The sequence below is a fragment of the Anopheles moucheti genome, chromosome X, assembly GCF_943734755.1.
Source record: "Anopheles moucheti chromosome X, idAnoMoucSN_F20_07, whole genome shotgun sequence".
In the NCBI taxonomy this organism is placed as follows: Eukaryota; Metazoa; Arthropoda; class Insecta; order Diptera; family Culicidae; genus Anopheles; species Anopheles moucheti.
In genome coordinates, this window is record NC_069142.1 from 11653216 (window position 1) to 11670666 (window position 17451).

General features: G+C 47.3%; 1 protein-coding gene across 1 annotated transcript; it reads left to right on the forward strand.

Annotated features, from left to right (window-relative positions):
* Nucleotides 1–11655: 11655 nt before the first annotated feature.
* LOC128306762 (myelin transcription factor 1-like) lies at nt 11656–17126 on the forward strand. The gene is made up of 7 exons (XM_053044368.1): nt 11656–12380; nt 13691–13980; nt 14692–14926; nt 15608–15817; nt 15893–15955; nt 16022–16329; nt 16564–17126. The coding sequence occupies exons 1-7, from the start codon at nt 11656–11658 to the stop codon at nt 17124–17126; spliced, it is 2394 nt and encodes a 797-aa protein (XP_052900328.1).
* Nucleotides 17127–17451: the final 325 nt, after the last annotated feature.

Sequence of the window (17451 nt, forward strand, 5' to 3'; positions counted from 1 at the left end):
ATGATGCGATATACTTTCACTATTTTCGTGTTTTACTCATGCAATGTAATGGTAGCATCTTCTCTCATCCCGCTACAGCACAAAACCATCAGATATGACAGGCCTTCCACGAATATCTTCATCAACATTTCATCGATTTAGAAGGCTTTAGAAGATGCCACTTTCTTTCCCGCATATGGTGACCTGCCCGTACCGAAACCGAACCGTTCCAACCGATGTTGAACACACCGCAGCACGTTTCACTGACCCCCCCCCCCCTCCCCCCATCCTTGGGGGTAATGCCGAACTGGCTCTAGTCGATAGGTCATTAATGCAACCCTCCTTGCCTCCGTTGGTGTAGTTTGACCTGCCTTCGCTGATTAGAGGCTACTGCTTCAGCCCATTGCACAAGGGGTTAAGTTAGGGACCTAATTCCTTATTTATGCCACGCACTGTACCACTCGGTCCCCATCATTCCCGCCCTTCCATTCCATTTTTCCCCCCAGAGCAGAGCTGATCCGTCAGATGAGGGCACGGATCGACCGGGTGGAGACTCGATAATGGGTCCGTCCGGCCAAGTAATCCGGGACATTTGCTGGTGTGAGATGAGTGTCCATTTCTCCCTTCCATTCCCCACCGCACCGGGGAAGCAACCTACATCCCCCCCCCACCCCCCGGCTATGATCGCTTTATTAGACGTAGTTCGGAAAGCTGACTTTGGTTTTGTTCGATTGTATGTGAAGGATCCACTAGGTGAAGTGAGTGTTGGTGAGGAGCTGAGAAGAGCATGGGAGTTAGAGTTTGAGCAATCTCCCTCACTCCCTTACACACACACACACACACACACACACACACGCACAATCCCGCCCTTTTCCCGCGACCACGGCTAACGCAATCTCCGCTCGTATAAATTTCATTTGGCAGTTTATTGTACGGTGGAAATTAAACCGAAATGATTCCACTAATTTATTCCACTGACGTTAAGTGCGGAAGTAAATCTCATTTTCGGTTCTCAACCCCCAGGTCCCCGGCATGTACCACAGTCCACGCACAACCAAAGTGGGGGAAGCCTTGACAAGAAAGGCGGCAACGGGCAGCGAACTGGCGGGTTGTTGATTTTCGGCAGTATCGTTGTGTGTTGGTAGTTTTTTTTCCCCTCCCTCTCTTCGCTCCACCCCCCCCCCCCCCCATTCCCCCGCTTTGGCTCCAGGATGCTCCAGTAACGGTGACCTTCCTTCCTCATCATGGTTTGGCTTAATTCTCGTTAGCAGCTTCTTCAGGCCCTCTTTACCACATTCGGTTATTAGCTGCACCGCGCGCTAAGGGTTTCTGGCTTAAAATAATCTTTTATCTTCTAGCCCTTACCCGTACGGCAAAACCAGGGGCCACGGACTGATGATGGCTTGTCATTCGTACCGAGTACGGGCCGCAAAAACCGTCCGGGCCTTCGATCTTAATTTATGTTTCTCAATCCAGTCACGTCCTCATTAAAGATTCCTTCATGTAGCAGAAGGAAAAACTCTTCCAGCATCCCTCCCAAGCAAACGGGTACTCAGCTTACCTTATAAGCGCACCCATACCAGCGCACCGTTCGGGCTCGGGTTCGGTGGAACGGTACACCACGGTGGCCGGCCGGTTCCGTTTCCGTGCTGCGGCACACGTTCGGAAGGAAGTTATTTTAATTTCTGCCTCTTTTTTTGTCCGTGTCGGTGGAGGGTTTATTTCTTTATTTTGGCAGCGTCTGTCAGATTTCGTATCTGTCAACAGTTTGGAGTGCGGTGAAATGAGGTTAAGAGGTATCATTACACGAGATTTCGGTGCGCTAAAGATGGTTGGGATGAAGGTTTTGCACAGTTTAAACCGCAAATTCAATTTCATTGCTGCTGAAGAATGAAATCAATCTAATCGGCCTGCAATATCTTTTACACAATTCTTCAATCAAGCAAGCAACAAAAAAAAGCACATACACTGCTAAGCACTAAATCATATCAAATCAAACTAAAAAACCGTTTATGGGAGCATTCTTTCATCTCACAACTCGTTCCATCCGTTTGTGGTCGGTTAGTTGTAAGTTACTTCCTCAACAAGCAGCTTGGCCAACCCGTAAACCGATGGACATTCTTTAGCGGACCTTCTTCCGTACAGTTCGTTGGTTGGAGGTGGTTTGGAATTTCAGGTTCTACTACGGCGCCGAGTCCGGCACGGAGTACACTAGCGCGACCATCTATGTTGTGGTTTGTTTGATTAGATATCCGTCAGGTTGGGTAACGAGAGGTTTGAGAAGTAGTAACCACAGGCACACAGGCTAGTGCCCGGGTGTGGATTTGTGCGTTGATGCTTACTTGCGAAAGAATAAGGTCACTTTAAGGTGGAATGCATTAAGGAATCTTTACTCTTTCCAACTAGGAACTAATGTTATTTATATGGTGTCAGAATGCGCAGAATAATTTAAATAATGCTGTATTATTATGTTAATCGATCCTCATTTTAAGATAATTAAAAAATACGATGGCACTCTATACGTGGGAACTTTCGGCATGTGAATAAAATAATATTAATCATATATCCTGGTCACGGCACCAAAACACAAACAATTTTTTTTCTTTTTTGCAATGATTGTTTTTGTAGATTTAAATTGTTATTTGTGTTTGGTTTCAATTGGTGCTTTTTTGTGGAATTCTAATTCCTTCTGATAAGAAATGTGCAATTTTTAATAAGCTTTAGAAGTTTCTAGGTGTATTAATAAGGTTTATTATTAGGTTAATCAGTCCTTGTTATAAAATATTCATACAATAAGATGCTCCGCAAACGGTTTTGGCTTTCTGATTCTAAATAAAATAATTTTCAAAATGTATCCTGGTCACGGCACCAAAACACACAACTCTTTTCCCCTTACTTTCAAAGAGGTTTTAGTTCATGAGTTTTTCAGTTTAATTAATGTTTTGTTGCAGTCAACTATTTAGCATATTTGTAGGCGAACTAACGCATAAAATATGCATGTATTATCTTCACACTCTGATAAAATGTGCTGAATGGTACCAAAGTAGAAAAATCTGTAGTTTTTGCTGTTCTCATATGTTTGAGTGTTAGTCACAGCGGGAAGCAAGCTATTAATGAACGCTTTGTTAGAGTTTGGCACCATTGAAACACTGCTAGACACGAGCCAGGTTGAAGATATCATTTTCTTGTTAGTTTGTCAAACTATACCCCGGTTCGAAATATTTGCTGCTCCCTTCTCGCTTTGCCTATGCAGCATGACACATCGGGGGGAAATAAGTGATAAAGGTAGCCCACCCCGCCGCCCATCGGCCACAGATGTTAATCAGGTTGAAAGGGGCCAAAAAATGGGTTTTTGTTGCAGGATCTTTTTTTTTTTTGTTCTCCTCGAGCTCGAGTCGAATTAGTGGTTCGTGCGCGCGGTAAAGATCGCTTTAGAAACAAAGCAACACGCACACACAAACACGCTGGAAAATATTGAGCGAGAAAACAGAAAAGAAAAAGCAGCCCGTATCGTGAGAAATTCCGCCCGGTTTCGCCACCCGGCTCGTGTCGGTGAAGATGTTTTGTGGTATATCGATTAAATATTCAGCATCAAACCGGCATCTTCTGGCTCGCTTCGTTTCGGGCTGACAAGTGACCGCATAAGGACACGCTCGGGAATACCAGTTGCCCGATAAAAGAATAGCAGGTGTTTCGTTTTCGGGTCGGATGGGCGTATAATGCCGGGGGGATGTGCTTTTGACGCTCCTTCCTCACTGTCGCACACAACCTTATTATTGTGGTGTACCTTTGGCACCAACTGGTACGCCTTTGTTGGTTTTGGGTGTCCTGGGTAGCGTGTTTTTTCCTCTTTTTTTTTTCGTGCGAGTGTATGTATTTTGTTCAGGTACTATCTTAATTCATTCACCAAAGTGGTTGTTTTGCGGTTTTTTTTCCCTCCCATGCACACCCCACTAGCACCAGTACGGGCAGGGGGGTTGGGAACGTGAACACAACAACTGCGCTGCGCGGGTCAACGCCAAGCTGTCATTTTGTAGTTCAATTTCTGTCAGTTCTGCCGGTGGGTGTAAAGTGTCGCAATTTTATGAATAATTGATTGTATCGTTACTGCACCACACAGTTGTGTGGCGCGCGGACACACTAGCAAGTAGTTTTCTGTCCCTTCCCCATCCGACACTGGGCCAGATAGAAGCAGGGATAGGATCGTCGGGGGTTTTGCATTATTCGTTTAGCCATGTGTGTGGCTGTGTGTGAGGGGTGGATTTTTCAACATTCAAAAACACAATGTTTTTAGTTATCCAAAACGATTTTCCTTTGTAAGGCAAGCTGTTGATGTGTATTGGAGAGGGCAAATAATAAAAGTTCAAAAGTGAGCAAAATTGAAAGGTTCGTCGCTTGACGCACGCAATCGATTAAAACCCGTTCTGCGTGTGGCGAAGTACCGCTCAATGCTAGTTATTTGCCCAACAACAAAAAAAAACTATCATTTAGAAAGTGATTTGGAGGAGTTTAGCCGCAATATTTGCGAGCCCGACTTGTCCCAACATTCTAAAGGACCTCCTCACCCCCCAAAAAAAGGACGCCACGGACGTAAAATATTGCCCAAATGATACAAAGTGCGATAAAAAGTGAAACCTTCCAGCGAAGAAAATCGATGCAGCTAGCAATCTTGGCAAAAGAAAAATCTTTATCTTTAAAGCAAGTGTTTCCCATCCCAAATAAGGAAGCAGCGTTCGCTTGCGACGACCTGAATGGGAAACTTGCGTCGTGGTGTGGGTGTGAAATTGTTCTTTTTCGCTTTGTTTTTTGTTGTTGTTGTTGTTTGGTTTGTTGGCACGCAAGTCTAAATCGAAAGTAACCATATGCAGTTTCCGTTTTTCCCGTGTGAAAATGTTACCCATTGTCCCGCAATACGCGAGCCTCAATCGTGAGACGAGCGAGATAGCGATCCGGTTTGCCCATCGTTAAAATGGAAGAACAGCCCCTAGCTCACCTTCGCACCGGATTGGACGGTTGCCACTCGTATGTAGATGGTCGTTTAATGTGTGTGTATGTGTACGTATTTTTTTTTCCTTCTACAACTCCGTTGCAGAAACGGCACTGCAACTGCAACTGCGCCGACAACGACCCGGCTGCACACCACTACACCGGGCGCCCCCCCCCCCATTCAAATCGAAGACGGCCAGGTGCTGGCCTTACCCTCACGGAATGTCGGCAAAAGTTGGGCTGTGTGCAACAAAACGCGATGCAGCTCGCAGTGCAATCGCGCATCGTAAGATGCAACGGGCGCGCTCGTGCTCGTGAGGCGGATCCAACGCACTTGAGCAGCCTTCAGGTTGGGCCAGCAAAAGGCGGCGTAGGATGTGTGTGGGAAGCGCTCCCATACATCCATGATCCCGATTGTGTGTGTGTGTGTGTTTTTTTTTTGGTTGTGTGTGAAAGGAAAGCACCTTAACCGTTTTGGGGGTTAGGAACCCCTATCCCATCCCCCCCGTGGGTCGCATCTTCGGGATATCGCACTGCAGGCGATATCTCGCAATCTGGTTTGATGCTTGGTTGCACTGTGGCGCAAGCGCATCCATCTTCATTCCAACACTGCCAGCCGCTGTGTCGCACCGTCTCGCTCATCGGGCGGGACGGAAATAGTCACCCCCCCCCCCCGAACCGGCACCCGAGCGCTCGGGAAGCGGTGCCCGAAACCCGAACCCCCGAAAGGACCAACCCGAACGGCACCCGAACCTGTACGACCGAACAAACCGCGCTCGGTTCCGCTTTGCCCGACCGCCCGCACCGAGGACAGGAAATTCCCGAACCCCCAGAGGGGTGTCCCGGGCTAAGGTACTCTGGCCCAAACAGTAACCCCGTGTCAGTATGCTGCAAGTTCGGTGAAGGTAAAGATGAGCATTGCTTGTGTGTTGCCGTACGAATCGAATTGGATTGAAAGTTTGTTACTGCATGCTACTGCTGGTGCATTTGCTGCTTCTGGTTCTGGGTGTTATCGCGCTTAGTGTTGTGGCGAAGAAGCAACAAGAAAACAACATTAAAACAAACAAACAAACAAACAAACACAAAAACTCCATCGAAATATTTGGGTTTTTATTTTGTGTCGGCAGAATTGTGCGTTAAATGGTTCCAGTGTCCAGCGCGCTGGCTATGGATTGATACGTGCCAAGTGGTTGTGTGTGTGTGTGGGTGTGTATATGTGTGTGTGTGTGGTTTTGGGAGTTTTCATTCGAAAGCAGGACGGATTATTACCAACCAATCAATCAAAGTCAGCTAGGCAAATTAAAACAAATTTGTGGTGAAGTTGTGTGCTGTGGCGCTGTATGAACTTCATTTTGTTCGGTGTGGTGGTCTCACTGGTGTCACGTGCAGCGATGGCAAATGTCTAGGCGTGTGAGACCCCGGGACAGACTCCAAGACAACCAGCAGGTATGTATGAGCAATTCTTGTGTATCGCGTCCAGAACTTGTGTTTGTGTGACAGCTCGAAGTCTCGTTCGGTATCTTGGCGTTCAAAAATTCCAAGCGAATTGTTTGCGATCTCCTTTCAGCCCTTTTAAGATCCTTGATCCTGTTAAGCGCATTGGTCGCATTGATCCAGTTGCATTGCTAAGTAATGTAATCCGCCGATTCCTGTTTTGCGCACGACAGCCAGAAGAAGATATTCCACGCTAATGTTTCGCCATTTTTCTTCACCAAAATCTTTCCCCCCCCCCCCCCCCCCCCCTTCACCAACCTCCTTCGTAGCCTTCGTTGCAATAGAGAGCTAGGCGGCCCCACACTTCTATCAACCATTATCAACGGGTACGCGACTGTCCAGACGTGCTGAGGGCACCGAGTGTACGACCATGTACGACCAGGCCGATGGGCGGTGACATCGTCACCGGTAGAGCCAAACAAAACGAAAACGAAAACAAAACAAAAAAAACAAAAAGAAAGCACCTTCTGTGCAAAAAGCCTGTTTTTTAATGCGCACTCGGCTGAAATAGGGTGAGCTAGAATTTTTTTTTTTAAATTTGCAATTTCACTTGAGCGGGCGGGGAAAAAACGAAAAGAAAAAAATCCACGCAGGGCGGGAGGGCGGCTGAGAGGTGCAGTAAAAGAAAAAAAGAAAAAGCAGTGTACCAAAAGTGCGTTCCGTACGATTTGTGTTTCGTCCCGTCAGTGTGTGTTTCAGTGTCCCGTATTTTGGTGGTGACAACACCTTTCGATGCCGAAATAGTGTCCCTATATATACATACATAGCTAGATACGTATATATATATATGTGTGTGAACGTGTTGGGGGTGAGCGCCGACGTAAAGCGCTCACGCAGCGGTGCCGCGACCTCGGCCGGCTACGATATACAATCAACTAACCACCCGACTGCGCTTGCAGTCTAGCGGCAACACGATGGTGACACGGAACGAGCCGCCAGCGATGGAATGCACACCTTTCGACCACTTTCGATCGGTATGTAGCAACCCCCCCCGTAATACCCCAAAGCGTTTGAACTGCGCGCAGCATTACTTTCACTGTCCCACCGAAACACCCACCGCGGTGCGGTGCGTACGATCGAAGCAAGTAGTTGCACAGCAAGTAAATGTGGTGTTAGATTGTTGTCCTTTCTTAAAAAATCGCCCCCTTCCACCCCCTCCTTCCTCCCCGAAAGTCCCACCGAAAAACTATCTTCCAATATTTTTTGACGTCCCCGGGGGGTCCGCCATCTTGGTTGCGTAATGAAGGCCACCTTTTTGCTGCAGGGTTTTTTTGTTTGTTTTGTTTTTGTTACAGCGCCCAGCGGGGCAGCTGTGATCGGTTGTTGACAGCCGACACCGACACCGCCCGTAGCGCAGCAAAACCTTCACTGGCGGCACGCACGCCTGTGCACGGAAATTGCTCATTTTTTGGTCATTTTTGAGCGAAATTGGGCGTCCGATGAGTAGTCAATAGCGAGACGGCAAACGGCAAAACCGTAATTGTGGGGGGGGAAAAAAGACCCAGCAAACAAAAAAAAAACAAAACAAAACACCTCACCTGCCAGTCGAATGACTCCACCATCACTCACTAGCCGTAAAGGGGGTTGGGGGGTTGGAGGGAGGGGTCGCTGTGTTGAAAGACGACCGTCTGCAGCAAAGAAATTTGTAAGGAATTAAAGAATTTCCAATCGAATCAAGATTTGGTGTATGGGTAACGGTTAACCCCCATGTACCTGTGTGTGTGTGTGCCATCCGGTAGGCGATTGGGCAGCAATCAAGCAATCCGGTGCAGTGCAGTGGCGAATAGCGTGCCGTGGCAAGGTAATCACCGGTGATTGCTACTTTGCTAATGGTAAAACACGCGCACGCGGCTTTTGTTTGTCGGGCCGTACGCTTTTGGGACGATCGTGGCTTTCGGTGGTTGTTGTTTTATGTTTTCTATTTTTGCTCTGCCCCGGCGAAAGGGATGAAGCCGGCGGTTTGGACAGACATGTTACAGACTCGTGACATTTCCTTGACGATTGCATGATCCAGGGCTAGTGCTCTGGGGGTGTGTGTTTATGTGTGTGAATTTATATATTTGAGTGATGAAAAGGCAAAATGGAAATGCCGTCGTCGGTGTAGTGCCAATCGGCAAAATGCTATTATTTCGAGGTTAGTGTAGAACCAGAAGTGTCACGAACTAGTTATTCCAGCTCACCTGTTCGTACTCCGTTCCGTTCCCGGGGTTTTCGCGAACGGAAAACCCACGTTGCAGACAATGTAGCATGTTGAAACGAAAGGGGTTTTTTTTTCAGTAAAATTCCAACAGCACCTTAGCACTAGGGTGCGTTCCATGTTCTTCAGTCTTTTCGGGACAATAACGAAGGCTAGCTGCGAGTAAGCTGTTTCTAATGGTTGCCACCTAAGAACAAGCCACCGTTACACTATTGTAACAGCTGCTACAACACGCACGGTGTGAAGGTGCACGTAATGAGCGAAACGAAAGCATTAGAAAATGCTATCAACAAGCTGATAAAGTCAATCTGGGTGCTGGGTGGAGGATTTCTTTAGGGGATCCAAAGCATCCAAAAGCATCCAACACGTCATCTCCCAAAGCTATCTGAAATGGGAATAACCACCACAAACACACGCTCTTCTTTACGCTCTTCCAATATCTTGTGTCGGGGGAAAAAGGGTTCACCACATATCGGGTTAACACTCTTTAGAAAAAGGGATAAAGGGAAGGATGCCCACAGCCGGCGTTGGTTCCAATCACAACTTCAACTCCATCTAACCTCCTGTTTTACATTCTATCTAAATCCATTATCTAATTTAAATCTCACCGGAAGCTCGCAGCCGGGCGGAAGCGAACCAAACACTGGACCTGCCGTTAAAAGATAATGAGCTCAAAATAAAGCCCCGTAGATTCGTGCAGCTTCACTGATGCTCCCCCTATCTCGGGCCGCGCTACGCCGTGTTGGTTTATACTCGCCAGGAGGGATACTCGTCCCACTGCATAAGGGGGCCAATCCTTTCGGAAGCTACTTTACCGGAAAAGATAATCCCGCTCCTGCTGGCCAGATGGGAAGGAGTGGGCAAATATGAAATACCTACCAGAAAACCTTCACTCCTTACGGTGTGCATGACGCGGATCTGGTGCGCGTCCCAGTGGGGGTATGTCCCCAGCACCAGCAAGAAAATGGCGTCACCATTCCACCGCCGTGGAGTTAAGATTGGCCTTCTTCTATAGATGTGTGTGTGGTGCAGGCACTTGAAAATATTTTAATATTGCATCTAACGAACTGAACTACGAGTGGTTCCCAATGCTCGAAGCAGCTTAGGACTGGATCTTCCACCACCGGCTCGGCCTCCGGACGGTATGCGGCCTGTCTCTTGAATTTGAAAGAGATTTATCCATCGGGGCAAACTTTCGCATCCCACCATCCTTGCCCTTGCCGAGACGATTCACCAGGGGGTATGATTTTTCAATTCCCCCCTTCAAGGGGTTGAATGAGTCATAAAACCTGGTGTGGAATGAAGTTTTGATGGCTAATGTGAAATGGTGTTACGTTTTGGTCGGTGTTGGTTGTGGTCCGCTCAGATGATAATAACGTTCATATTTATCTCTGCGACAGAAATAAAACCATCCACAACAGAAAAAAAAACCAACACTGCACAAGGCAAATCTCTTTCCGTTTTGCAAGCAGATAAAAGGCATGCCCATCGTGGCGGCCTTCGATGGTAATAATTTCATTCCAGTTTGAAGTGGCGTATCTAGAAGTAATACATTTACAAAGAACGAGCTAACATTGCAAAGGGTGGATGATTAGTTGTCAGGTTTAATTTTTTCTTTGTTTATGATAGCACTGGTACAGGAGTAGTTTTTTTTCTGTTCAATAATCATCGGCGCTATCATTAAAGCACCGGGCGCCTCCATTGTAGTAATTTCATTTTGCTGCATTAACTCAAGAATTACTCAGGAGGAGATCCGTCATTATTTACCACCACTACTCGAAAAGAAAAAAAACAAAACATTTTAAGATAGAATGATAGTCTGGATTAGATTTGAAACCTTTTCCTTCTTGTACCACCGATCAACGGCACTCCTACTAAACCACTGGGCGCCTCCACTGTAGTAGCTTTCCATTAATATTTTAATTTAAATAAGGAGATTTTTACCGATCATTTCGAGGCTGTATTGCTGTATTTTTCACCAGAAATTGTGATTCATATAATGGTGGAAAGGTCCTGGCAGAGTTTTATAAAATTCCAACGTGTGGTGGGCAAAAGAACTACCTCTGATCCACCGGGAACCTTCACTGAAATAATTATTGCTACTACCCGAGAAGGTTTTGGATCTTCCATTTGGGCATTTCCATTCATTTTTACCTGTAAGGATAGCTGTGGAGCAGTTTCCGAATGATTTGATTGAATTCCGATCGCGTTAAGCATCGACGTTGCAATTACTAAACTACCAGGCGCCTCCACTGTAGTATTTTACCACTTTTTTCCGAGTTATAAAAATCAGATAAAATGTTAATCTGATATTTTTGGCCTTTAATGTCACTATTATTCTAAAATATAGTTCATGCAACGATGTAATGCGTCGAATAAATTTTTTACACCGCTACCATCGCGTGAAGATCAACCGTGCTACTAATAAAACACCAGGCGTCTCCATTGAGCTAGTAGATTCTTCCAAATTGTCTGTGATGTTGACGAAACATCAATTAAAGCAATCTTGACAAATTTAATAATATTTAACATAATTTTTCATCCTGGAGACATGACCTATTGACTTGACTTATTGATTCAAAAATTGTTTTGAATAAATTGAAATCACATGTAAAGTCTTAAAATATTTAATACTTTTTAAAATTAAAGTTATATTTTTCTTTATCTTCTTTTCCCCTTGAATTGTGAAAATATGTATATGGCATGTGTTAGGTACCAACTAGAGTAACTAGTCTACAGGACGTGTGCAATATTATACGCTAGTATACTTCATGGTGCCTCATCATCTGACTGGTTGCAAGATAAGCATCACGGCAGAGGTCACTGCGCGATATCACTTTACCGAAGCTGGTACAGTTACTCCGTGCGCAACCGAATCGTAAAAGTGCACTCAACTGACAAACGAACCTTGCACGTGTGTCATTTAATAAACGCACGCCTGTAAAGCATATCGACGTATAATAGCCAAAAAGCGAAAAGTGTCTGTGTCTGTAGCGAAAATGATCGACAACGGGTATTCGTACGTGACACGGGACAATCTACGTTACACCGAGCTAAACGATGGCCGCTCCTACGCCCAGATGGGTACGCTATCCTCACCGCCGGCAATGGCGAACCGGGGTCTGTCCGAGTACGACAGCTCGGCCGTCCATCTGGCCAACCATCGGCCGTACGATCCGGCCCCGCAGACCGCCTTCGAGCGGTACGATACAGCCTACGCGCCGCAGCGTACCGCACTGTATCCGGCGGCCGCGTACGGCTACACGCAACCGACGATCATCGACGAGGAGCAGAAGTACCTCGGGGCGGACAGCAATCCACACCCGGCCGACGTGCAGCAGCCGCAAACGCACCCGCACCACCATCTCGGGCTCGGTGGTCCGGCCGCACCGGACGCCCGCACCCATCACACGATGATGAAGGTGGAGATGGATGAGAGTGCCGGCCCGATCTATCCCCGGCCGATCTACCACTACGATCCATCCACGTGCGGTGCGATGCCGCCCGGCTTTTCCGCGATCAATCTGAGCGTGAAGGAGTCGAGCCCACCGCTACCACCGTCGTACAAGACGGGCCCCGGTTCGCCTTCACCGAATGGGCGGCGGGTGGGGGACGAGAGGGGGAATAAGATATCGTCCACCAGTCCAGAGCCGCAGGTCAGCCCGACGGGTGGCCGCCGTAACAGCAGTCCGCAGGCATCACTAGACCTGAGCTCTAATAACAGGTAGGTCAAAGTATTATTGAATTATTAGGTAACAGGTGGGCTGATAATTGTTTGGCTAAAAACAGTAATACACTTTTTTCAGTTTATAGCCGGTTTTTAAATTTTTGGTTACTATTTTTGTAGTAGCATTTGTCATTTGCCTCAATAAAGGCCTTTGTGTTGCGCGATCACCTCTTCATCCGAGGAAAATTTCTTCTCAGAGTACATCCTTTTGAGATCTTAGAAAAAGGAATTAGTCACTGGGAGCCAGATCTACGAAATACGGTGGGTGGCGAAGCAATTCGTAGCCTAATTCATGAATTTTTGCCATTGTTTCCACTGGTTTGTGGCACGGTGAGTTGTCTTGGTGAAGTAAATTTTTATTTTTTTAAATATGGCCGTTTTTTGGCAATTTCGTCCTTCAAATGCTCCAATAACTTATTATTCCTATAGGCAGATTCCTATATGAAGATTATTTCTTGCGAATCCCAAAAACCTGACGCCATAACCTTGCCAACTGATTGTTGCGTTTTCCCCCGGTTTGGAGCAGGTTCATCGCGTCCAGTCCACTCGGATGACTGTCTGTTGGATTTTGGAGTGAAGTGAAGGAAGCCAAGATTCATCGATGGTAACATATTGGCGTAGAAACTTGGATTTATTTCGCTGAAACAGCTCCAAACACTGCACCGAATCATCAACTCGTTGTTGTTTTTTCGTCAAATGTGAGCTCGCGCGGCAGCCATTTTGCACAGAGCCTTCTCATACCCAAAAAACTCATGAACGATATGTCCAACACGTTCCTTAGACATCTTTAGGTTGTCAGCTATCTCGATCAATTTCATGTTATGGATGCTTTTAATAATTTTGTGGATTTTTTAATGTTTTCGTCTGTAACCACCTCGTTTTGGGCGTCCACTGTGTTCACCGTCCTCAGGGCTCATTTTGCCACATTTAAAATTAGCATTCCAATATTTGAGGCTTGATTTTGGTGGAGCAGTGTCCAAAGACTCTTCATCAAGCCAATTTTTGTCTTCAACTTTATTTTTTCCCTTCAAAAACCAATACTTTATCATCACGCGAAATTTCTTCTTTTCCAAGATTACTCAAAACACAAAAGTTGCGTCACACAAAATGCTCTAGCTCATTAGGTTATGGCCCGAGTGCTGTCAAATTTGGACAGAACTCGACGCGAAGGATGGTACAAACGAAATATGATATGGATATAAGTCTTCTAGCGCGATATATGTGTTGGGTCAAACAATTATCAGCCGATCTGTTATAATTATTGGAAGCACTTGAAGTAATTTGTATTTCCACTTCGATTGGGCTAGCGGTGGCACGAGTCCACAGTTCCCGAATCGCCAGAGCACGAACATCAACACCAACACCAACACGAGCAGCAGTGGAAATACGAGCAACACCAACAGCAACGCTGTGTATACGAGCGAGGTAAGCGAAAGCCGCCCGGCGGAGGTGAACGCGAACGAGTACGGCAACGCCACGGAACGTCCGCTCGGTATGGGCTTTGCACGGCCCCAGCCACCTTCAGCATCCTACAGCAGAGAGTCAACGCCTGATAGCGGGGGATCGTACTACGCCGACAGCTATCGCGATCAGAGTGGTAAGTACTTCATAACAAACGAACCATTCTCAATCTTCCTGTTCCGAACCATAGTTCCAGAGAACTAAATAAACCTAAATAAATTAAAAACGTTATCAAAAATCCTAAACTAAAGAAATCTACTGGTCTAGATCAGATAAATAATAGAGCCAATAAAATACTCCCGAAAAATGTAATAGTTTATACAAATTTAATTTGCAATAGTTGTCTCAAACTGAGATATTTCCCAATAAAGTGGAAAATGTCTAAAGTTGTTGCAATTGCAAAACCAGAAAAGGGTGGTAACCTAGCTGCCAATTACAGACCTATAAGTCTTCTTGGCTGCCTCGGAAAAATTTTAGATAAAATAATTAATAACAAGTTAAGGAAGCACACAAACGAGAACAACATAATTCCTAGTTCTCAATTTGCATTTCAACCTGGACTTCTCCTCAACACATCAACAAAACAAGCGTGACATAATTTCCAACAGAAATTTAAAAAAATTCCACTCGATTAGTACTATTAGATTCAGAAAAAGCTTTTGTTAATATCTGGCATAACACTTTGATTTATAAATTATTTAAATTTAATTTTCCTAAAATCAACAAACGACAAGCTCAAAGATTTGTTACAAATAACGAGAAAAGACAATTTCGGAACCCGATACATAATTATCGAATAATGTGTACACTGTACTAATTAATGTTGCAATCAAATATATTCTTGCAGGGTACAGTCCGCACACGAGCTACGGCATGGTGGTACAACCGGACTACTCCAACGGGTATCCTGGCTACGCACCGAACGCTTACCAGTACAGCGGACCGTATGCGAGTTCGCTCGGCACCACCGTCTATCCGCCGACCGTACCGACGAGCTATCCGGCCAGTTCGAGTTCGAGCTTCGTGACACCGCCCTCCCTCGGGCAGCACATAGCGCCACACGATAACCTGCTGAAGGCTGGGTAGGTATTCTTGGCACCTTGTCAAAAAGGGACCTCATTCAATTATTACGTAACGCCAAAAATTGTCAATTTATGACCCCCCCTCTCCCTTGTTTAAAGAACATATGATTTTTTTTTAAATTATCTAAATTATACCAACGTATTTCGACAAATGCAAAAAGGAACAAACAAACTGCCTAATAAATTTACTACTGACGAAATCCTCTAAGCCGCATTCGAGAGGAATATGCTCGGAAGGTTTTTTGTCCCTGTATGTGTGGAAGGACAATAGGAGGAGTCGACAATGGCGAGCTCTATGAGTTATACGGCGAACTCTCTGACGTGGGTTAGTCACGTCATGAGAACGACACCGGACGACCCTGTCGATAAAGCCGTTTTAGGTCGATGCTTGTTACAATACGGAATTCAAAATCACCATCTGCCAGTGGAATCAGTATCAATGAGTTAGTCAGAATTAACAAGTTGATAGATAACTTGGAATTTTTATAATAATCTCTAAAATAAGTTAATTGTTCATACATATATCATGAAGCGGGAATCTAAGTCTATTAGTCATCTTATTGTATGTTACGTTACAAAAAGTTAACCCCCCCTTAAGAGCGTTACGTAATAATTGAATGAGCCCCAAAGAGGGCGAACGAGCGGTAGAAGATCCGATGGGGGGCATACTAAGCAAAGTAGTTCTTTCCTGTGCAGTCTGACCGGCTACCAGCGTCTCGAGCGACCTCAGTTTCCGTCACAGTCGCAGGAGCTCAAATGTCCGACACCGGGGTGCGATGGGTCGGGTCACGCAACCGGCAACTACTCGTCACACCGCAGCCTGTCCGGCTGCCCGAGAGCATCGAAGCCGAAAAGCAAACCCCGGGATGGACAGGAATCGGAACCGCTAAGGTACGGAACGCCTGTTTGATGGAGCTCGAGGAAGAAAAAACTCTCAAGAATTCCATTCTTCTCTTCCACTTCCAGATGTCCCATTCCTGGGTGTGATGGATCCGGCCACTCCACGGGAAAGTTCCTCTCGCATCGCAGGTAGGTTAATCTTCCCTTCCCCATCATCATCATTCAGCCCATCATCGCTGATTCCTCATCCCACAGCGCGTCCGGTTGTCCGATTGCGTTCCGCAACAAGATGCACATCCTGGAGAATGGTGGCACGATCGAGCAGGCGAAGGCCGCGATGGCGCAGGCGGCCGCCGGCAAGTTTGAACCGTTCACCTGTCCGACGCCGGGCTGCGACGGCAACGGGCACGTCGACGGTACGTTCAGCACCCACCGCACCGTCGCCAGCTGCCCCACGGCACAGGGCCCGGGCCAGGCACCGTCCAGCAAGAAGCCACGGTACGGCGACTCCGACACCGGCGTGCTCGGTGGGCTCGGTCCGGTTGCGTCCAAGTCCTTCAACGGTAAGCTAATCGAGGATTGACCAACCCTAGAGTACTGCTTAGACTAAAAATCCTGTACCTCCCGATCTCTGTCTCCTGTGTCTCCCGTGTGTGTGTCTCCGTACCGGGTGCGTTGTGTTTGTCTGTGTGTTGCGGTGTACCGTGTCTCTCGCTTCGCCTTCGCCGGCACGATGTCGTCACCTCCCTTCCGTCATATCGCTCGTTACTAACTGTGACCGTGACGGTACCGTGCAGACCTAGCGACCGGCTACAGCCAGAGCGTTAAGGGCAGCCTGATGTCCGGTCCCGGTCCGCTGCTGGTGGGGGCCCCGCCTCCACCACCGGCACAGGGACCCCCGTCTGCGCTCGGGGTCCTAACGTCCGGTGGCGGTGTGGCACCGGGCGCTACGTCCGGGCTGCTCGCCGGCCTCGGACATCCAGTACCGGGCGTGCAGCAGCAGCACGGCGTCCACGGCGTCCCGGGCGTGATCGGTGTTGGTGGCCCCACCACCGTCCCAAACCATTGCGGTACGGGTACGGAACACCATACGGCACCAACCGACCGTGCGGGAAACCCCGTCGGGAATGGTGCCCCTAACCCGACCGGCACCGGCGACCCCGCCGGAGGTGTCCCACCGGTCGCATCCGAGGACATACTGGCGCTGGACGAGGAGATCACCGAGCTTAAGCGGGAGAATGCGCGCGTTGAGCTGCAGATGCTGCGGCTCAAGTCGAACATTAACGCGATGGAGTCGCAGCTGAACAACAACAACCACGAGCCGAAGCTGCTCGAGATCGGGACGCGTGGGATCACATGAAATTTCCTCACGTGTTAGACCGTTTCCTGTTGCGTCGCTTACCGCCACCGTCTCCACAGTGACGCTCGACGTGCGATCTTGCTGTAGTAGTAGTGTGATTGTGGTTGTTTGAATGTGTGCGTTGGAACAGTGCGCTTGAGTGTATGGATGAGTATGCGTGGCGGCGTGCGAGAAAAGGATGTGTGCGCGGGCCTATGTGTGAGTGTCATCGTGTTCAAGCGAAAGCATGAAGTATGGGTGAGAGCGTGCGTGCGTGAGTGAAACAAAACAGTGATGGCGGATGACGGAAGCACACTACAATGGTCCTAACACGGTAACAGTAAAT

Excerpts from the sequence above, each read along its gene's own strand:
- LOC128306762 (XM_053044368.1), top strand. The coding sequence starts at position 11,656 with ATGATCGACAACGGGTATTCGTACGTGACACGGGACAATCTACGTTAC. Across the intron at positions 15,818-15,892 it reads CAGGAATCGGAACCGCTAAG|ATGTCCCATTCCTGGGTGTG; the intron begins GTACGGAACGCC and ends TTCCACTTCCAG. Across the intron at positions 16,330-16,563 it reads TGCGTCCAAGTCCTTCAACG|ACCTAGCGACCGGCTACAGC; the intron begins GTAAGCTAATCG and ends GGTACCGTGCAG.